Source organism: Hylobates moloch, unplaced genomic scaffold (genome assembly GCF_009828535.3).
Source record: "Hylobates moloch isolate HMO894 unplaced genomic scaffold, HMol_V3 SCAFFOLD_9, whole genome shotgun sequence".
NCBI classification, from domain to species: domain Eukaryota; kingdom Metazoa; phylum Chordata; class Mammalia; order Primates; family Hylobatidae; genus Hylobates; species Hylobates moloch.
The window spans coordinates 24,593,117-24,615,292 of NW_026652284.1; the positions used below are offsets into that span (position 1 = coordinate 24,593,117).

The window sequence follows — 22,176 nt, forward strand, 5'->3', positions numbered from 1 at the left end:
GCCCTTCTTATTGCTCAATTATAAGTGAATACTGTTTCCTCTGTGATGATGACACGGAAAAGAAAGCTCTCTCTGTGGTTTGCCTTAGAGGACTGAGAGAGATGAGTAACTTGGCTGGCTGCAGTGGCTCACACCTGTAATCCCAGCACTTTGGGAGGCCGAGGCAGGCAGATCACTTGAGCTCGGGAATTCAAGACCAGCCTGGCCAATATGGTGAAATCCCGTCTTTACTCAAAGTACAAAAATTAGCCGGGTGTGGTGGTGGCTGCCTATAGTCCCAGCTACTTGGGAGGCTGAGGCAAGAGAATCACTTGAACCCGAGAGGTGGAGGTTGCGGGAGCCAAGATTGCGCCACTGCACTCCAGCCTGGGTGACAGAGCAAGACTCCATCTCCAAAAAAAAAGATCAATAACTTGCCTAAAGACACACAACTAGTAAGTGTAGAGTCTGGTTTTGAACACTCAGCCCAGATCTTTCTGCTTTCCTGACCATGCATCCAGAAACGTGTTCCCACCAAGAAATTTTTGTCTTCTGGACCCTTTCCAAGATGTAACTCTAACTACCTGGACATTCTGAATTCTGCTTCTGGGTAGTTGGTAGGACAGGTAAACAGCATTCTTGGAGCCAGCAGACACCAGCCATGCACATACCCTCTTTCTGTGGACAGGATAGTTTTACTTCAGATAAATGCTTCCAGTCACCAGTTTTCTTCAATTCTATCTCCTTTCTGACCATCTGTGCGCTTGGGAAAGTAGCTCTTATCAAACACAGGAGAACTGATCATACTGCTATTTATTTAAAATCCGGTGTAATGTGGAATTTTTGCAATGTTTCAGGGTCCATATGACTTAAATAAGGTTTTAAAAATAAAGTAGCTGAGCATGGTGTTGCACACCTGTGGTCCTAGCTACTTGGGAAGCTGAGGTAGGAGGATTGCTTGAGCATGGAAGGTGGAGGTTGCAGTGAGCTGAGATCACACCACTGCACTCCAGTCTGGGCAACAGAGGGAGACCCTGTCTGGAAAAAAAATAAAATATGTTTTGTGTTTTTTTTGTTTTGAGACGGAGCCTCGCTCTGTTACTCAGGCTGGAGTTCAGTGGCATAATCTGGGCTTACTGTAACCTCTGCCTCCTGGATTCAAGCAATTCTCCTGCTTCAGCCTCCCAAGTAGCTGGGACTACAGTCATGCGCCACCACACCCAGCTAATTTTTGTACTTTTGGTAGAGATGGGGTTTCACCTTGTTGGCCAGGCTGGTCTCGAACTCCTGATCGCAGGTGATCTGCCTGCCTCAGCCTCCCAAAGTACTGGGATTACAGGCATGAGTCACCACGCCTGGCCAAAAAAAGTTATTTACATAAATTCAAACAATAACAGAAGTACATAAAGTAAAAAGAAATAGTCTTTTCTTCCTTACTTCTTATCCAATCCACTGTTAATAGTATGATGTATCTTTTTAGACTTTGTTCTTTGTTTATGTATACTTATATGCACGTGTGAATGTTTGAATGTGTGTGTGTTTTATACTATATATTCTCTGAAACTTGCCTTTTACATTTAACATTAGATTTTGGACATCTTTCCAAATCAGTGCATTTAGATTTATCTTTATTTTTAGAATGCAGTTGCATAGTATTTCATCAAATACTGGGCCATAGGATGTATGTATGTATTTTAAAAAACAAGATGTTTTTAGCAAAAGACAACAGATATTTTTGTGGGTGCATCTGGTTTTAGGCCTGAGGCTAAATGACTTTCAGCAAATTATTCATTTTTGAGCCTCAGTTTCCTTATCTATAAAATGAGGATAGAAATACCTTATGTATCTGCTGAGCATGGAGGCTCATGCCTGTAATCCCAGCACTTTCGGAGGCCGAGGTGGGTGGATCACGAGGTCAGGAAATCGAGCCCATCCTGGCTAACACGGTGAAACCCTGTCTCTACTAAAAATACAAAAAAAAAAAAAAAAAATTAGCCGGGTATGGTGGCGGGTACCTGTAGTCCCAGCTACTCGGGAGGCTGAGGCAGAATGGCGTGAACCCGGGAGGCAGAGCTTGCAGTGAGCCGAGATCGTGCCACTGCACTCCAGCCTGGGGAACAGTGTGAGACTCTATCTCAAATAAATAAATAAATAAATAAATAAATAAATAAATAAATAAATACCTTATGTATCAGAACATGTCGAAAAAGGCAAAAAATAAAAAAAAGAAAGAATTTTACATTGTATTCTCTTAAAAAAAAATGAAATACCTTATGTAGTTGTGAAGATTTAAATTCATTCATTAATTTAGCAAACATTTGTTGAGGGCCTTCTGTGTAGTATTGGCTAGTGTATTTGATGGTATTGTATAAACTGAGAAGCCTATATATGGAAGTTCACCATGAGAATACTACAGAAAGAGAATACTACAGGATATGTGCCTCTCTTTGTCTCCTCTTGCTCATCTTAGTGATATCTCTGAGTCTCTGCTTGATAAGTGCCTCTATACCAACCGCTCTCCTCATCCTGATATCTTGATACGGACTTCTGGAGAAGTGCGGCTGAGTGACTTCTTGCTATGGCAGGTAGGTCATTTCCAAGTACTATTATGTTTGTGTCATGGGGAAAACTAACTGTATCCACAGAGTGGATTAGAGTGGTCCATCCCCACTCCCAAACAGGCTGGGGCCAGAGTACTTCTGGGGAAAGCTAAAATCTGGAGAAGCATCTCTAGGCTGTGTCTGATAATATTTGATGTTCATTCTTCATCTGTCACCGGCTTTGCGAATCCAACTGTAGTGAAAACTTCATTGTGCCCTTTTTCAGGGAATGGGACCTCTGTCTTCCATCCCTGAGCATAAGCTCTTGCCTTGGTAACCTGCCAGGGATCCTAGCCCCTCTGGGTTGGAAGCTTGCCTTGCAGTTACTAGTCCCTCCCCTTCAGGATAAAGGGCCAGGTAAACAATATGCAAACACTCAAGTCTCCATCCCCTGTTAACTTGGTCCCTGGATAGCACATAACTAGGGGAAGTCCTTGTTCTGGGAGAGACTCCATTTGGAAGCAGCTCACATGATAAAGCTCTAGAAATTTTAATGGACCACAATCTTAAAAGTGAGCTAACGCGGGGCGTGGTGGCTCACGCCTGTAATCCTAGCACTTTGGGAGGCTGAGGCAGGCAGATCACTTGAGGTCAGGAGTTTGAGACCAGTCCAGCCAACATGGTGAACCCCTGTCTCTACTAAAAATACAAAAATTAGCCTGGCATGGTGGCAGGTGCCTGTAGTCCCAGCTACTTAGGTGGCTGAGGTGGGAGAATCACTTGAACCTAGGAGGCAGAGGTTGCAGTGAGGCGAGATCGTGCCACTGCACTCCAGCCTGGGCAACAGAGTGAGACTCCGTCTCAAAAAAAAAATAAAAAAATAAGTACAGTGTGCACCTATTGGTTCTGTGGCCCACTGTGCTGCTCAGATCACATTTGGGAAGTTTAATGATGGGCTGAATTTTAAGAGACTACAGAGTCAGTTACTCAGTGTACAAATTAGTTACACTGACAAACTTGAGGAGTTACTGGAAGAGGCCAAACTGGAAAGCAAGGAATCTCATGTCTTACAAAAAATGAGGAAAGGATAGTGGTCTGCAAAAGGGAAGTAAGTGACAATGTATTCCCTTGGAAAAAAATGTTGAGTTCCTTCTTTATGCTGGAAATACAGCAGTGACTGAGTCAGAAATGATCCCTACTGTCTTGAAACTTATAGTTTGCTAGCAAAGACAAACTCTGAACAAGTCATTACAACCTTGGGAACTGATAACAGGCAGCTCTCATCTAGCCTTGAAATACTTGAAAGAATGTCACTTTGAAGAAGAAACAAACTTGTTCCAGAAAAAATACCTGGGACCTTGGTAGAAGTTGTAGGGAAGGTGACATTGGTTTAGCATAAAAAGCCAAACAGGCTATCTGACAACTAGTTATCCCCCAGGAGGTACTGAATTCCTCAGCACTAGAGATATCAGGCAGTGTTCCAAAGGGGATTCTTCATCAGTGATTATTATTAAAGTACACCTGGCTCTTTGCTATACATATGTTATCTCATTTAATCTAAACAGTACCCTGAAAATTAGGTATTCCTGTTATCCAGTTTTACATTTGAGGAATCTCAGGCCCAGGTGAGATTACCCCTGCTCAAATAAATGGTAAATGGTTGGAGCCAAAATTCAAAGCCAGGCAGTCTGGCTCCAGAGCCCATGCTCTCAACCACTGTGCCCTGCTGCTGGTACTTAAAAATAACAATGGCAGCTACCATTTGTTCATTGCTGACCTTTATCAGACAGTATGTCTTCCAGATGCCCTCTAAGGGCCAAGAGCCAATAACATAATCCAGATGTTATTTCATAGTCCTAAAATTGGCTCTTAGAAAAATCCTGGTGGAAATGTTGATCTAGTCTCGTTTTAGTTCTGCTTTGCCACAGGCAGGTGATCTGGCTGCCTCAAGTGACTCCTCCCCCTACTAGTGAATGAATCAGGGCTAGCAGCAGCTGCAGCTACAGCTCAGGATGCCTGTAACATTCTCATCTCTGGGCTTCTGGGTCCTGCTTAGCCTGCTTTCTCCTTGGAGGACTGACCAGGGATGCGGCCCAGCAACATGTTACTAAATCATACTCTCCTCCCTACCTTTCCCAGACCTCTCACTCCTGCCTGGTGTTCCAACCCGTTCTGTGGCCAGAGTATACATTTTGGAACCTCTTCGAGGCCATCCTGCAGTTCCAGATGAACCATAGCGTGCTTCAGGTAAGAAAGAGTTCAGGGCTGGCCAGACGGGATGGGATGGAAGAAAAGATTAGCATTGATTGACAACCACCTTACTATATACCAGGCACTTCCTAATAAGATGATGATAATGATGATAGTAGCCACCACCTACTGAGTATCTACTACTTGTCAGGCACTGTGAACATTTTACATGCTGCGACTCATTTAATGTTCCCAAGAACCCAATGAGGGAAGTCTTATTAGCCCCTCCCTTATGTAAGTAAGCAAATAGAAATGATTTAGTTAAGGACATGTAATCAGTAAGAGGTAGGAATAGGATTTGAGCTACAGGTCTTTTATCTTTTAAAGACTCAGGAGGAAAAGGCTTCTCAGAAACTGGCCATTATTCCTTTAAAATATTACCCTAATAAAAGATTGTAGCAGTAGGGATTAAGAACTAAATAGCATTGTCTTTCCATTTTGTAAAACTATGTTGTGTCAAGACTTGAAGTTTGACTTTCGGTTTTCGTCACCAAATCTTGAAACAGGTTTTATTAGCAGTCACCTGTATATGATTAGGTCTCTTTATAATAATGGTAGTGGTAGCTAACATATGAAGATCTACGAGGGCACTAAGGTGATTTCATGTAAGTTTTCTTATTTAACCTAACAACCCAACAGTTTTGCTGTCCTCATTTTTCATATATGGAACCAGAGGGGCAGAGAGACTTAAGTAACTGTCCCAAGGAACCTGAATTTTATCTTTATTTATTTACTTATTTTGAGATGGGGTTTTGCTCTTGTTGCCCAGGCCAGAGTGCAGTGGCGCGATCTGGGCTCACTGCAACCTCCCCCTCCTGGGTTTGAATGATTCTCCTGTCTCACCCTCCCAACTAGCTGGGATTACAGGCACGCACCACCATGCCTGGCTAATTTTTGTATTTTCAGTAGAGACAGTGTTTCACCATGTTGGCCAGGCTGGTCTTGAACTCCTGACCTCAGGTGATCTGCCCATCTTGGCCTCCCAAAGTGCTGGGATTACAGGCGTGAGCCACCACGTCCGGCCTAAGGAGCCTGAATTTTAAAATCAAAGCTGGTGCTGCTGCTTCAGTCTGGAGAGATAATGCCAGGAGGAAATAATGACGTGAGTCAGGGATTCTTAATCTCCTTGGTATTGGGGTCCCTTTGGATAACCTAATGAAAGCCACAGACCATCTCCCTAGAAAAATTGCAGATCGCTCAAATGTGGAATTTTGCATAGAATTGTAAACTTATCATGGAAACACATAGAATACTTTTTTTTTTTTTTTTGAGACGGAGTTTTGCTCTTGCGGCCCAGGCTGGAGTGCAATGGCGCAATCTCAGCTCACCGCAACCTCCACCTCCCAGGTTCAAGTGATTCTCCTGCCTCACCCTCCCGAGTAGCTGGGATTACAGGCATGTGCCACCACTCCCAACTAATTTTGTATTTTTAGTAGAGATGGGGTTTCTCCATGTTGGTCAGGCTGGTCTTGAACTCCTTACCTCAGGTGATCCGCCCACCTTGGCTTCCCAAAGTGATGGGATTACAGGCATGAGCCACCAAGCCCGGTCATACATAGAATACTTTAAGGGGGTTCACATAACTGCTGAAATCTGCCCCTGAATCCCAAGTCCATAACTCCTGGTATAAGTAAATCAAATCACAAAGACTTGATCATGTATTTAATTACTTAGTCTCAGAATATGAGGAAATTGAAAGAAGTTTAGAATTAGTGAAAAGAAAAACAGCAAAGGCATAATTATCCACTGTCAGTGGGGAATGAATATCAGATTTTTCCCTATGACCAAAGCTCCCTCTAAAAACTAAAACTTTACCCTTTTTTGATGGAAAAATTTCTAAAATGTATCTTATACATAATTCATTGAAATCTATATACCAGGCACTTGCTAATAATGATGATGATTAGGATAATCACATGTTATTTTTTATTTTTATTTTTTTTAGAAACAGGGTCTCACTCTGTTGCCCAGGCTGGAGTGCAGTTGTGCAACTTTGGCTTACTTCAGCCTCCCGAGTAGCTAGGACTATGGGCACACACCACCATGCCTGGCTGATTTTTGTATTTTTTGTAGAGATAAGTTCTCACTATGTTGTCCAGGCTGGTCTTGAACTCTTAAGCTCAAGTGATCCTCTTGCTTCGGCCTCCCCAAGTGCTAGGATTATAGACATGAGCCACCATGCCTGGCCGTCATATTCTAATGATTATGATAATAGTAATTATCATCTTTAAACACTTCATTGTACAACAATATCCTTGAGGGGCAGGGCTGTTTGCTCTAAGTTAGATGGTCCCAGAATACCTAGGTTTGAGATTTCATGTGTATTTTTCTGTGTCCTCCCTCTTTCATTTCCTACTGCTGTCAACAGTTAATTTTGACAGTATCTCTCCTCTTCCATAGTATTTACCATTTTAAATCAGCTATAGACAAGGAAACCAGTTAGTCAAGCTTGTTGGAATTATGTATATAAAATGAGAGTGAACTGGCTCTGCATGAAGCCCAGAGGAGCTTGGTGCATGAGTTTTTGTGTTTTTATCCCGAATTGGGCTGCTCAGAAGTCTTTTATAGTAATTTCACGTTTCTCAGATACTTTGCATATGGTTTTCAGCGGAGTTAACTCAAGTTTCATTCATTCCATAAGTATTTATTGAGTAGTATGAATCAGGCACTGTATTAGGCACAGGAGAGTCAATAGTTAGCCAGAGGGACAAGATCTCTACCTTTGTGGAACTTGTATTCTTGAGGAGACAGAAATAAACAAGTAAACAAATATATAAGTTCCAATTGTAATAAGGCAGTGAAGAATACAGAGTGATGTACTAGAAAGTAATGAAGAGAATGCAAAGAGACTGAGGTTAAAGTTTGGGTCTTGGAAGAACAAAAAAGAGGTCAATGTGCCAAGGGAGAAGGGCATGAAATGAGGCTAGAGTCAGACCTTGGCTCATATAGAGCCTTGTAGGTCATGGGAACAAAGCTGAAGGACTTTAATCAGGGGATGACGGGATCTGAGTTGCATTTTGTAAAAATCATTCAGAATTTTCAAGGGGCTGGAGTTAAAGCCAAGAGACAGAACTCCTGCAGTAGTCCAGGTGAGAGAGGATGTGCCTCGAGGTAGGGTGGTGGCAGTAGGGAAAGGGAGGAGTGAAGATGGGATAAAAACAAACGTTGAAATAGAAACAACTAAAACTAACTATATCAAGGTGATAACATAACTCCCCAGAGAAAGGAATTAATTCAGCTTACCTGAACACAATTCTCTTGCTATTCATCTTTAGTGGAATTTCTTCTCCAGATAATACAAACTGCAACACAAACTTAAACATTACTTAAGAGGTTTATTGTTAGTGGCAATGTTGATAATGTAATTATGAAACTCTTGTTTCTCTTTTTTTGAAATGGAGTTTCGCTCTTGTTGCCCAGGCTGGAGTGCAGTGGCGTGATCTCGGCTCACTGCAACCTCCACCTCCCGGGTTCAAGCGATTCTCCTGCCTCAGCCTCCCGAGTGGCTGGGATTACAGGCGTGCGCCACCACACCGGGCTAACTTTATATTTTTAGTAGAGACGGGGTTTCTCCATGTTGGTCAGGCTGGTCTCAAACCCCCGACCTCAGGTGATCTGCTCACCTCAGCCTCCCAAAGTGCTGGGATTACAGGTGTGAACCACCGCGCCCGGCCTGAAACTCTTGTTTCTTGTAGGCTAAAACAAATAAGTACAAATAATAATGTTATTAGGAACCAAGACACTTAGGTTGTGGCCATAGCAATTGGTTGTATAGTTCTGCTGTTTCCTGGGATGGGGTGGAAGGTGTTTGAGGTCAACTATTAAGTGTTCCATTTTTACCTATGGATCAAACTTTTTTTTTTTTTTTTGAGACGGAATCTTGCTCCGTCGCTGGAGCACAGTGGCGTGATCTCGGCTCACTGCAACCTCTGCCTCCCGGATTCAAGCAATTCTCCTGCCTCAGCCTCCCATGTAGCTGGGACTACAGGCACGTGCCGCCATGCTCAACCAATTTTTGTATTTTTAGTAGAGACAGGGTTTCACCATGTTGGCCAGGCTGCTCTCAAAATCCTGACCTCAGGTGATCCACCCGCCTTGGCCTCCGAAAGTGCTAGGATTACAGGCATGAGCCACTGAGCCCGGCCTATATTTACAAACTTTTATTGAGCTCTTACCACATGTCAGGCATCCTTTCAGTAAATTCTGTGAACTGCTTTAAGGCAGATACTATTATTATTGCCTCTGTTTTTAGAGCAAGGAATCCAAAGTTATAATAGAGATACTGATTATCTTGAAGGCTTCTCCAGCAGGAGCCCTTGGAGGTCCTGGCCAGGCTTTCTCTACCCCAGAGGCTTCAAAGCTCTGTTTCTAGAAATCATATCACCTTGGCAGATGCACTAAGGGGAGAATCCAGACTAACAGCATCCTCACCAGTTTGTTCTCAGACCAGAGAGGTCTTTCCAGGCTTTTCTCATGTCTCCCTTTTACAGACCCTGTATCGTGGCCAGACTGCACTTTTCCCAGTTACTTGTTCCGTGCCCTCCAGTTTCCTACCTGTATGTCTGTGCTCTTGCCCTATCACCCAAATTCCCATTTTAAAATCTGAGATGCTCTGTCTCTAGGCCCTGCCCAATGTGTCCCTATTCTCTACAGGAAGCCAGGGCAAGGGGCTAGGCTCTGGACCTAGAGTAGCTTACTGGGAGGAAGGCAGCGGGTGGATCGTAAGGGAAGCAGGGACTTGGCTACCAGTTTTTGGGAGCCAGACCTTGGTATCTGAATGGACCATGACAGTCTCCAGGTGGTCACCTAGCCAGTCTTAAAGGCTGGCAAAGGGAGATCTTGACTATGATGCAGTAGGACTTGTCAGCAAGGAGGCAGGGACAAATAGAGAGTCAGGCCAGGGAGGGGGTGTGTGGCAGTGCAGAGCAGCTGATCCTCAATCACAAGTTGCATGGATGGTAGGTCCTTGAGAGGTCATTGATGGAGATGAGTAAAAAGTGTTCACCTCATCTCCAAGGATGATATTAGAGAGGGAAAAGACACATGTTCCCACGAAGCTTCCTATAGTACATCTGTCACAATTTAAACAGGCTGGATTGAACATTATATTTCTTGTGCTCTTCAGGTTGTCACTGTCTTCTCCTCAGGATAAAAGCTTGAGTTATGTATGTAGGTATATGTGTATGTGTATGTATGTGGAAACGGGGTCTCGCCATGTTGCCCAGGCTGGTCTTGAGCACCTGGGCTCAAGCGAGCCTCCCGCCTTAGCCTAAAAGCTTGAGTTAATGTCTCAGACATTCATGACTTTGAATATTGGCACTGCCTACATAGCTATATGACTGTACAGTTACTTAACCCCTCAGAGTATCATTTTCCTCACCTGTAAAATGAGAGAAGTAGCGTTTACAGTAGTACCTACCTTGCAGGTTTGTGATAGGGATTCAGTAAGCTAACACATGTCAAGTGCTGAGTACAGTGCCTGGAACAGAGTTCATTTTCCAAGAATGGTGGCCAATATTGTTCCCCACATGTGTGTCTCTTGGCCTTTCCTCAGACTCCTGTCTCTGGAAAAGCACCCTGCACATCCTGTCCCCAGTACAACTCCCCAGGCAAGGAGACTCTGAGGGTGCTTCAGAACATCATGTTTCTGGTAGGAGGTGTCCTTCTCTGCCTGAGGGCAGCCCTCAGAAATGCATTCCTCATGCTGCTGACCTGGGCTGGCTGGTTGCAGCTTGGGGAAGGACTTTTCATTGGCTAATGTTTTGAAGCCAAGGACCTGCAGCCTCTCTCCAGGTGCCAACAGAGTGGTAGAGGACTTTTAGATTTAAGTACTGGAGGGACTATTACATCTTGTTCTCTGATTCTACCAAAGAGAGAATAAGAGCAGAGAGGGATAATGCCCAGGAGGAATTTAGATTCATAGGTTAGAACCACATTTCTCAAAGTGAGCTTCTTGGAGCCCTTGCACCAAGATTGGATAAGGTCTGTACAAAAAGTCTCTAAGGAAAGAATTAATGCCCTCACTTACCCTGATTGGTCATTATACAAGGAGAGTAGACAAATGGTCAGGGAGAGAAAAGTTGACCGCTAGGACTTCTGTTAGCTTGGATTTCCCAAGGGTAAGTACTTGAGAAGAACTGGAAACACCTCTGAGATTGAAAGGGTAGATCCAGACCATGTGGAAGCTGGATAGACAGGTATCCAGATAGAGGCCGCCAGCTTTTCCACCCCTAGAAAGTACAGCTTATACTAACAGGCACGAGATACACTTCACATTGTCCTCTCAAGAAGTTACCTTAATGGAGAAGCCAAGGGAACTTCAGCCATCTCAGCCTCGCTGTCATTTTCTGTAAAATGACGAGCAGACACCCTCCCCATTCTGCTATCTGAACAGTGAACTGCTAATTCCTGGCAGACAGGGGCCAGGCCCTGCCTGGGCTACAGCCCCCATTGCTGGCATGCACTCTGATACCATCTGGAAGAAGCTTGTGCCTCATGAAGTGGCTTTAGCTAGCTCCGTATTTCCTCCCTCTGTTGCTGAGTGTCCCCCATCCTTTCTGTTCTGCCAGAAACTTAGACTACTTAGCCCAGTCCACAAGTGGTGGTGATAGAACAGCTAACAGTTAATAGCCAAGCAGTAGGCTGGAAATGCATTATCTCATTTTTCCTCAAACAACCCAGTGAGGTGGGTACTCTTATCCCAGTTTTGCAGAGTAAGAAATAGCCTTAGAGAGGTGAGGGAGGCCTTAGACAGGAACTTCTCAGACCCCAGTGCTCCAGGTGGACTTACTCTGGCCTCAACAGGCTCTTTGGTTCCATGCATCTTTGCTCATTACTCCCACTGCCGGAATATTCTCCCTGCCCCCCAAACACCTCACCTCTGTTTGAATCCTCCTCATTGGTTAAAGGGCCAGCTCAAATTCTGTCTGTCCATGAAGGTCACTGCTCCGTGATGTTCATCAGCCACACTTGCTTTCTCCTCTGAACCTGCATGACCCTTACCACATGCTGTTTTGCATCGTGGCACTCTGTGTGCATGGCTGTATAATCAGCCTGAAAGCACCTGGATTGCTGGGATTGTGTCCTGCGCATCTCCATATCCTCAAAAAAATCCTGTATGTAGCACCCAGGGAGCCTCCTGACCAAGGCCTGGAAGAAGCCCTTCCAGCAAGATGGAGAGCTCTAGCGGCAACTGTTCAAGCCCGAGGTCTTCATAGCTCCACATGTAATTCATTATAATAGCAGAAGAGAAGTACCCTTGAATGCCTGGGATTATTCAGGAGCCGGGGGGGATAGCCCAGAATTCTCATTTGTCATCCTTATTCATGCAGTAAACCTTTATCGCTGAGAGACAGCAAATCAGGTCCCTGCTCCATGTCTGTCTCCAGCAGAAAGTACCTCCCTCACAGCTCCATTGTGAGGGTCAAGTGAGGCAACAGATGAAGTGGTTGTGCACATATAAGATATTCTTTAAACCATGAAGACAGAGCAGTCAAGGTGCTTACAGGCTGATTAGGACAAAAACATGTACACAAGTTTACCGTAATACAAGGTAGAATGTGGGAAGGGTCATCAGGGTATAGGATACCATAGGAAAATAGAGTTTCTCACACATGGAATAGGTTTGGCAGGAGGAGCTCTTGTGCAAAGGCTTTGCAGGTCAGTTAGACTGGCAGGAACAGAGAGGATCAGTGAGGCACAGGAAAGCCTTGGTTCTGCTCCAAAGGGATTTTCCACTCTCCTGTATCAGGAGCATCCTCACTGCTCTCCTGGGATCACGTGGTCAGTCAGTTGAGTGTTTCACACGTACAGGGCACCCCAAGTGCTGGAGAGGAAGAAGCCCAGTCTCTGCCCTCTAGTACTTGGGATGATAACTGCTGCCAGGGAGTATGATCACCACCTGGTGTCAGAGCTGGTTCCAAGAGGCCTGGAGGCTCTCAAACTTCCAAGGGCTTATTTTCTAACAGAAAGAGTGGACTATGAACACTAACACTTATTCTACTATGCAGAATGCAAGAAGTGGCTTAAGAGAGTTGAACCTGCTTCTCAGAATGTTCATAGGAGGGTCATTTGCTGGAAGGATCAGGCTGGTCCTCATACAGGAGGCAAGTCTGGAGCTCTGAAAAATAGCCTAGGGAGTTGGGAGGATGGTACCCTCAGAGGAAAACCTGGGGAGATCAAAGGAAGTGACCCAAGGGACATGTCCCCGACAAGAATAGGACCTTTCTTGCAGCGGAGAATAGACAATAACAACTTGTAAAATTGCTGTTTCTGTCTAAGAGCCTGCTAATATCCTAGAGAGGATTTTGCATGTTATCTCTAATCCTTAAAACCACTCTTCAAGGTAGGCACAACCCCCACTTTACAGATGAAGAAATGAGGTTAGGACAGGATTTGCCCAAAGCCACAAAGCCAGTTGATGGGGGAATCAGAAGTCAGACCCACATTTGCTTGGTTCCCTTCCAAGTGCATGAGAAAAACTTTAAGAAGTACAGACGCTTCCACACAAAACAAACCAAGATGGACCCAGAACTGCCACTGCCCTGCCTGTACAACATGAGCACCACCCACTGCATACCCACTCCCAAGCCTTTTCAAATCTGGTACCTACTTTCCACTGTTCCACTCCACTTGGCCCACCCTGTGCCCCACCCCCTACCTCCTCCATCCCAGTTTCACCCACTCTTAAAAATGATCTCCCCACCCCAATCCCCACTTTTCTCTAGCAGAAGGCCCGAGACATGTATGCAGAGGAGCGGAAGAGGCAGCAGCTGGAGAGGGACCAGGCTACAGTGACAGAGCAGCTGCTGCGAGAGGGGCTCCAAGCCAGTGGGGACGCCCAGCTCCGAAGGACACGCTTGCACAAACTCTCGGCCAGACGGGAAGAGCGAGTCCAAGGCTTCCTGCAGGCCTTGGAACTCAAGCGAGCTGACTGGCTGGCCCGTCTGGGCACTGCATCAGCCTGAGTGAGGCTGGCCACCTGCCACTTTGCCCTGCCCTCTGCCTCCAGGGCTCCACTCCCCTTCCTTTTCTTGGTGAAAGGCACCTCCTTTCCTGATAATGAATTGTGTTCCCTTTGCTTGGCTGGGGAGCCCCCCATGCCAGGTCTGCTGGCCATAGATACCTTTGGGCTGCCTGGGACAGGCTCCTGAGGAGGATTGAGGGTGAAAGTCTCCCACGAGTACACTAAACCTAGGTCTGGTCACCAATAGGGTTTGGAGAGCAAAGGGCCACAACTCATCAGCTGCCTGTCTCTTAGATGCACTTTCTTTTTCCACCAGCACATCCTTTAACACACAGAATTTCAGGGAAGAGTTCTCCCCAAAACCCTAGCTCTTTACCCATCCATTTGAGCCTTCCACCCAGCTTCCACAAAAGATTTGGCTCTACCTTGGATCTGCTAGTAAATAACTAATAGGCAGCCAGTTATTTGGGTAAGGAAAAAAGGGGCGAGAGAGACAGAAAATTTGCCCATCTGCTGCTCCTCCCCCTTGGCTCTCCACCTGGGATTTGCTATTGAAGCTCTACCCTCTCCCACCACGCAGTACTGATTGCTCACTGAAAGACTCAGCGCCCCCAATGGTGCGCGGAAGCCAGGCGGGCGATTACAATCCAATTACCTATTGTCGACTCAGCCCACACAAGCTTTTCTCCTCCTCTTGAGGGCATGGGGCCAGGCTCCACTCCCAAGTGAGACTGGCCCCCTCCATGGTACAGGGTAACAGAAGGGCCTGTAGGCCTTGGTGAATGAATCGAATCCAGCATAGGCCTTCTCCCCTGTAACACAACAGCACTGAGCAGAACCAAACACTTCTTCCAACTGACTCTGCTCCCTGCCCTCACCATCTCAAACTCTGATTCCCACTCCACTCTTCGAGGTTTCTCTCAGCTTTTTGACCTGGCTCTCTAAGTAGGCCCCTAGATGATTTATTCTTGGTATGGCAAAGCTTGTTTTAGGTCCTCTGCTTGTGAGGGTCAAAGCTGTGTCCTTTCCCTTACCTCCCTCTGCTAGGACTTGCTGCAGAGTTGCTGAGAGGATTAGTGCCTTTGAAGAGCTGTCTGCCTGAGCAACTCTATTTCAGGTGCCCCACACCGGCAAGTACCAGCCAGAAACACCAACCAAATGCTACTCTCTTTAGTAAAGTCCATTTTACTTTTATTTTATTTTATTTTTTTTGAGACAGCATCTCACCCTGTCCTGGCTGGTCTCGAACTCCTGACCTCAGGTGATCCGCTGGCCTCATCCTCCCAAAGTGCTGGGATTACAGGCATGAGCCACCGTGCCAGACTTCCCATTTTACTTTCTGCAAGCTGTTTCCCTAGCAGCTCCCTCTAGGGGAGAGGTGAAATCTTGCAAGCAGTAGCAAGAGCACACAGGAAACCCCTAACTTTCCTATACCCCACCCCCCTCTTCCCCTTTCTGTCCCTGGATACCTGACGGCAAGAGACTTCTTGGCTATTGTCCATGCTCCCAGAATCAAGCATAAATGCCAGACGCGGCGATTGAGAAGCCAGTCAATGCACCCTTTGGCAAAGCCCCCATCCACACCTGGCACTCCCCTCTACCAATCCCTGGCACAGGGTTCCTGGAGAGCAGGTGCTGTACATTTTCCAGCTTTACAATGGGGCTGTTGACAGCCATAATTAGGGAGGCATGAATTATGCGGCTATAATGCAGAGCCCTACAATTAAGGCGGGAATGAGGGGCTGGAGGCAGCAAACGGAATCTGCCCTATGAGCGTGGCTGTTGAGTCCTGTCTCCTGGGTCTGACTTTCCGTAATATGATTGGGGTACAGTAGAGGTGATTAATGGGGCTGGCATCTCTCTTTGGCCTGAGGTTCTGTATTCTGGGAAAGGTACACAGGGTGGAGTAGGGAGAAGCTGCCCCAGGAGGCGATGCAGGGGTGGAAAGAAGAGGCAGAGAGGTCGTCGTCGTCGCCCAGCAGCAAGGGCTGCAAAATAGTAGAACTCGTGGTTGCTTTGGACAGGTATGATTTGTACAAGCCAGGTTCAACCCTTGCCTCAAGAAATCAGATGGGACCAATTTAGTGTCCTTCCACCTGTGAGCCAAGCCCCCATTTGAGGACATCTATCGTATTCTTGTGTTCTGGGTCTCAAATAGAATTTTTAAAGATTCTTAGATGTAAAACTTGTTTGCTAACTGCAACGGAAGAACACCTTGTTTTGCTGCTGCAATTGCCTACCCTCCCTCAGGTGCACTTGGCTAGCTCCAAGACCCTGGCTTTGGACTAGGGGGCACTGGAAGAGCCCTTTTGCCATCACACCACTTGTTCCTCTACTTGTTTCCTAATCCCCGGGCGTTTTCTTCCACCCTCCTTTTCCTCGCGCAAGTGAAAGGCAGCCAACTTGACAGTGTGGAAGGAGGGATTTCGCCAGCTGCGGCTGCAGTGCCCAGGCTTGGTGGTCGCGTTGGGTTGGGGCAGCTGGGCAAAATGTCTCCGAGAGGGGTAGAGTGTAGGGGGAGGGGAGTGCTGGTAGACCTCGACGGCCGCTCTCCACCCTACTGTGGCGGGGTCCGGAGGTTTGGGAATACAGGGACCTTAAGGGAGCCACCCGACAGGCGTTGGGGGTGGGGGCTTCGATAGCATTTGGGGAGGCGGCTGCGCAACGGGTGCTGAAAGGACAGCTCCTACCTGACCCACGGCACCCAAAAGGCACCTCTGCATGGAAAGTCTCCCCCTGAAACCCCTAGCCCACCTCGAGTGGGACCGTCTTTCAGGTGAGGTGCACGAAAGGCTTTCCTGAAGTGGCAGCTCGGAAGGATGCACGTCCGGCTGCGCCAAGCTCGTTTCCCCGCCTTTTTCCCACTTCGGCGTCAGCCTGGGCCCTGGGAACTGCAGCCTGTGCCTCCAGCCGCGCGCTTCCTCCTGCTTCCAGAGGAGCAGGGCAGTGCAGCCAGGCCTCGCAAACCCCTCTTCTGGGGCCCCCAGCGGGAGCAGGAAGGAAAGCCGCTGAGATGCGCCCTGAGTGTCGCACGGCTTGGAGAAGTGGGTTGCTGGGTTGCATAAGGTGGAAGGAACTTGCTAGTTTGCAAAAGACAGCTCTTGGCGGGAGCCGGAACCCGGAGCCCGCCGACTCGCGCACCCCTCCTCATTTACTGCCTTCGACGCGCGCCTCCCTGACTGCGCCCCCACCCCCTCGGCGCGCCGCCGTGTCCGCGCACTACCCCCCACACACACCCCCCTCCTCACTCCCTCCAGAGGAGGTGAGTTTAAACCCCGCCCACGTGACCCCAGCTGGGCCAATGAACGGCGGCGGGAGGTGAAATCCGGTTCTAACCGGTCCGGGGCTCCCAGCGCTATAAAAACTTTATAAACCCCCCGGAGCCTGAGCAGTGTGAAGAAGAGGCGAGAACGACCCCCGGACCGACCAAAGCCCGCGCGCCGCTGCATCCCGCATCCAGCACCTACGTCCCGCCGCCGTCGCCGCCGCCACCATGCCCAAGAGAAAGGTACGTGGCGCGAGGGCCCCAGGCGCCGGGCCGCCACTGCCGCCACCGCCGCCACCGCCTCCCTGGTGCAGGGAGCGAGAATCGGCGCCGAGCAGGAGCCAGCGCAGCCTCCCCGCGCGGGGGCTCGAGGCGGTGTCGGGCAGCTCGGGGCTAACCCTGAGCGGCTCGGCTGCCCGCGGGCGCCAGAGGCCATATTGGAGGAGCGGCGGCCGCGGCGGGAGGAGCCATGTTGGCGGCTGTTTATCCCGCTCTCCTCGGGCTCGCCGCCCCCGCCCCGTGCCCCCTCCCCCATCGCCAGGGCCCCTTCCCTCCCCTCCCTGCGGGCGGGCAATTCAAACCCGAAAGGGCGGGAAGGCGGCGCTCGGGGTTGGCGGGCGGGGGAAAGCGCTGCCGCCAAAAAACCGCCGCCGTGAGGGGGCGGGGCTTGTGCGGTATGGCCCCGCCCCCTCGCCCACGTTCCCCGCGCACGAGACGCGCGCTGCCGCCGCCCACGAGTTCCCCGGGCTGCGAGCGCCTCCCTCTCCCGCCCTCGACGGCTGCCATAGCAACGGCGCTGGGCTCCGCCTCCGGAGGGGGTTTGTTTGCGCCATCTGCAGCTGTTGCTCCTGCCTGGCGCGGTGGTGCGGGCTCGGCTGCCCTCCCCGGCTGCGCCCCGGCTCAGCTCTCGCTTCTCGGGGTCGGCGAGCCGGGGCTCCTGCGCGCGCTTCGTTCTTACACGAACGTCGGGCTCACTCACTTGTTTATGTCCTAGAAAAGTTGTGTGGACGACTGCTTTGATTTTCATTGTTAGCACTCTGAAGTTTAGGAAATAACTAAGAACCACCTCAAAAGCTGCAGTTTTTTGTTCTTATTACAGGCTGAAGGGGATGCTAAGGGAGATAAAGCCAAGGTGAAGGACGAAGTAAGTCATTCTCTCTTCAAGGGTCAAAGCCTTGGACTAGCAGAGGCCACTGGACTCGGTGATTAACCGTAACCTGTGTCCTGAATTTACACTCCTATAATCTAGAGCAAATTGATACCAAACTTTCAAAGCGACTTACCTGTCCTATTTCTGACTTTCTCGTTGTCTTTAATAGCCACAGAGAAGATCCGCGAGGTTGTCTGCTGTAAGTGTATGCTTTTGAATTTTCGTATTTGTCCCTGAAACTAAAAAACATCAAAAAACAATTCCCTTTGCTTCCCATGAATTATGGTTAGTGCCTGGTTTTGAATGATTGCCTCTACTTGGGACTCTTGCCCCTTTGGGTTTTGCTGGTTCTGAAATTCTGATGCCTGTAGCCAAAGTGGGACATTTGAGTGGGCTGCTGGAGATCCAACATTCTAGAAGAAAGCCAACCACAAAAACTTTGAGGAGGAGGAGAAACTTCTCTACTCTTGGTACTTTTGGTTGGTTGTGGGTGGTTTTCTTCGGTCCATTGTACTGATGTTCACTTTTTCCTCTTCCTGTCAAAAAAAAAAGAAACCTGCTCCTCCAAAGCCAGAGCCCAAGCCTAAAAAGGCCCCTGCAAAGGTAAGTGCTAACACTGGAACTGATTTCACAGAATGAGGACTGTCCTTAGTGCCTTAACTTAATTAGCATAATGGTGCCTCCATTAATGGAGGTTATAAACTGTGTGGATAGCTTTCTTCGTCCTTGTCATTCATAACGTTGGTTTCCTGATCAAGAATTCTGTCGTTAGTTTGTAGGAAAATCTGCATTTAAATATTAAATACCCCAGGGTTTAAACTGATTCATTTTTCTGTTAGGAAATTTTAAGTACTAAAGATTAAGTACTACAGATAATTTAGCCTAGTTTTGATCAGTTGTTCTTGTCAAATGGGTGAGGGTTTGTGTTTTGTCTTGAGTAAGCAATCCTACCTTGTGCAGAACTTTGCAGACCATACCTTAGTAATATGAAATGGGGAGAAACAGTTCTATTTTTTTCCCCTTTTTCAGAAGGGAGAGAAGGTACCTAAAGGGAAAAAGGGAAAAGCTGATGCTGGCAAGGAGGGGAATAATCCTGCAGAAAATGGAGATGCCAAAACAGACCAGGTATAACTCCTGTTTCACCCTGTGTTAGATTTGCTCATTCAGTTAGTTGCTGATATCAAAAATTTAATTTCCCTTTTCTTGCATCACTTCAAATGTACCATTTGGTCCAGAGTCTGCTTGTGGCTTTCCTGTTAACTTAAATCCTGGATTCTTGAAATCTCTACTGTCAGCTGAAGGGCATGTGTTTTATACTACATCAAGTTTTCAAGCTAGGAGTAACCTCAGGTCTCTAATTCTGGTGTTCTTCCTACTTCAATTTTACAATGAGGCCCAGAGGAGAGGTGACTTAGCAAAGTTACCTAGTAAGTCATTCTCAGAAGAAATACTGAGTCTCAGTACCTGAAACCTGAACTTTGGCCTGGGAGCAAAGTGATGCTGTAGGTGGAATGTGAACAAAGATAGTTTTGAAATCTACGCATTGCATTAATTTGTCTGTTTTCTTTTAGGCACAGAAAGCTGAAGGTGCTGGAGATGCCAAGTGAAGTGTGTGCATTTTTGATAACTGTGTACTTCTGGTGACTGTACAGTTTGAAATACTATTTTTTATCAAGTTTTATAAAAATGCAGAATTTTGTTTTACTTTTTTTTTTTTTTTTTTTTAAAGCTATGTTGTTAGCACACAGAACACTTCATTGTTGTTTTTGGGGGAAGGGGCATATGTCACTAATAGAATGTCTCCAAAGCTGGATTGATGTGGAGAAAACACCTTTCCCTTCTAGTTTTGAGAGACTTCCTCTTGGCTCCCAGGAGGAGGGATTCCCTGACTTTGACACACATGGCCACCTTGGCACAAAAGCCTTGTGGTATGGAAAAACAAATTTGTTTTTATGTCCTCTTCTCCCTTTCCATCTTTCAGCATAGACTTAACTCCCTTAAGCCCAGACATCTGTTGGGACCTGACCCCTAGTCATTGGTTACCAGTGTGTCAGGCAATCTGGACTTTCCACTGATGCCACTGAGATGGAACCTGTCAAAAGAGCAGTGGTTCCATTTCTAGATTGTGGATCTTCAGATAAAGTCTGCCATTTTCATTTCACTTCCTGAAAGTCAGGGTCGGCTTGTGAAAAGTTGTTAAACAACATGCTAAATGTGAAATGTCAACCCTCACTCTAAACTTTCCCTGTTCAGAGCATCAGATGAAGACTTCATTGGGTTTTATAGTGGCTTTCTGATTTTTGGTAGTCCATTGAAGAAGGGAGTTTGAAAGTTGTTGTATACTGTTAACGATTGTCTGCCCATGTCCTGCCTGAAATACCATGATTGTTTATGGAAAGTATCTTTAATAAAGCTGGATACAGTTTGGCTTGGAATGCTGCCTCTGATCTTTTCCCACAAGTGGGGTAACCTGGTTTATCCAAGTCTCTTGGAACAGGGTGTGTTCTCCTTTGAGGTACTCCGTGTACAGTCTAATGGTGATCTTTCACTGATTATTATAGTCAGTTTCCAAAACACACAGTGCTAGGTGCAGTTAGGAAGGATTCCAGGAGTAGACTTAGCTGATGGTGAAAGGCTGGGAGTATGGAATGATTTCTGTACTTGGTTATGCAGCATTCCCTGCAGTGTTTGTTTTTTGCATGACTCCGAATACATGAAGTGTATTAAATGCAAATTTTTGGTAGATCTGAGGTTTTGGCTGGGTAGCTGACAGGAGCCTCTCTACTTCCATCTGCATTTGCAACCTCTATAAAATTAGCAAATTAATAGACTCATGTCAGAGAGTGTCTCTGTGAATGTGTACACAATTGTCCATTTGTAAAGTAGATGACGCTTTGCTCCTAAGTAGACCTGCAAACAAAGACAGTGGGGTCTTTCCTGATTCCTTTAGTTTGGAGATGCAGAGAACCCAACGTTTCTCTAAGTGAAATGGCAAGAAGTTATTTGTTAGAATATGGAACTGGTAGCAAATTCATGTTTGCACCTTGAATTTGCTTTCACAGACCTGGCTGTATTGTTGGACAGGAATAAAGTAAATTGGAGACTATAATTGCCTTGTCCATTCCCTTAGTCAAAAAAGTATTGCTAAGTTCTTGAGGTTTTTTGTGTATTATCTCTCTCAAGGGTTGAGATGTTTGTGTAATATACGTATCACACTCACGGATGAGGAATCAGGCACAGATGATACTTGCTGAAGGTTATGTGTGCATCTAGTGAGCAGCAGAGTCAGGATTCAGACCCTCAACTAGACAAAAGTCATCTCTGAGAGACTTTTATTCAGAATAAAATACCATTTGTCCATTTAGCCAATTACCAGCCATTTACTTTCATTATTGCTGAAGTCATTCATTCTAGGTTGTAGATGGGTAATTTTTATCCTAAAAGCGGTGTCCTGTTCTAGAGGAAACTTAGAGACATCTTAGAGTGATCGGGGTAGTGGGCTGGTATTTGAGCAGAGGTTGCAGAATTTGAGAAAGTTATAGCTGGGGTTCTTTGTGAGTGGCGAGTCTGCTAAGCCCTGGGCTATGCTAGCAGCTCTGCCTCATGCTCTTTAATCTTTGAGTCAGTCCTATGGAGATACAGGTGTAGCCCCATTTTGTAGTTGAGAGTGAGGCTCAGATGTGAAGCAACTGGCTGAGGTTAAACTTGATAGTAGTCAGTTTTTACTTACTTTCTGGCCCTCTTCTTATTGCCAGATAATTAGGATGAGTAGGGTAAGCTTGAACTTTCTGGAGTTTTTTTCTTTTTTTCCTTCCTGGAAAATACTGATTTGACTGGCTCTGGACCATGAAAGTAGCTGGGCCTAAAACCAAACCAGACATGAAAACGCGGTAAGGACCATTCACTAAGACAGCGATGGTAGCATGCTTAGTGCCAGCCCTGTCTCCAGGCCCATTCTTATGATCTCGGGAAAAGTCACCAGATGCTTGGGCTCTAAGTAAAAAAAAAAAAAAGGGTAAAATAAATG

The 22,176-nt window shown here is 46.7% G+C and overlaps 2 protein-coding genes across 5 annotated transcripts in view; both read left to right on the plus strand.

Moving 5' to 3' along the window:
* The window catches only part of DHDDS (dehydrodolichyl diphosphate synthase subunit), a 40,045-nt gene extending 25,117 nt beyond the window's left edge, over positions 1 to 14,928 (plus strand). For 3 of the 4 annotated variants that reach the window (XM_032759413.2, XM_032759414.2, XM_032759415.2), the window contains exons 7-9: positions 2,450 to 2,564; positions 4,659 to 4,766; positions 13,496 to 14,928. In XM_032759413.2, the coding sequence (XP_032615304.1) occupies positions 2,450 to 2,564; positions 4,659 to 4,766; positions 13,496 to 13,735 (463 nt within the window). In that variant the 3' untranslated portion in view covers positions 13,736 to 14,928. The remainder of the gene's footprint in view (positions 1 to 2,449; positions 2,565 to 4,658; positions 4,767 to 13,495) is intronic. The other variant, XM_032759417.2, reaches the window with a different exon arrangement.
* A 2,056-nt stretch (positions 14,929 to 16,984) lies between these two features.
* On the plus strand, positions 16,985 to 20,576 carry HMGN2 (high mobility group nucleosomal binding domain 2). Its single transcript, XM_032759422.2, has 6 exons — positions 16,985 to 17,242; positions 18,099 to 18,143; positions 18,319 to 18,348; positions 18,702 to 18,752; positions 19,179 to 19,274; positions 19,721 to 20,576. The coding sequence occupies exons 1-6, from the start codon at positions 17,228 to 17,230 to the stop codon at positions 19,754 to 19,756; spliced, it is 273 nt and encodes a 90-aa protein (XP_032615313.1). The 5' UTR covers positions 16,985 to 17,227; the 3' UTR covers positions 19,757 to 20,576.
* The last annotated feature ends 1,600 nt before the right edge of the window (positions 20,577 to 22,176 follow it).

Excerpts from the sequence above, each read along its gene's own strand:
- HMGN2 (XM_032759422.2), top strand. Across the intron at positions 18,144-18,318 it reads AAGCCAAGGTGAAGGACGAA|CCACAGAGAAGATCCGCGAG; the intron begins GTAAGTCATTCT and ends TGTCTTTAATAG. Across the intron at positions 18,349-18,701 it reads GATCCGCGAGGTTGTCTGCT|AAACCTGCTCCTCCAAAGCC; the intron begins GTAAGTGTATGC and ends CAAAAAAAAAAG.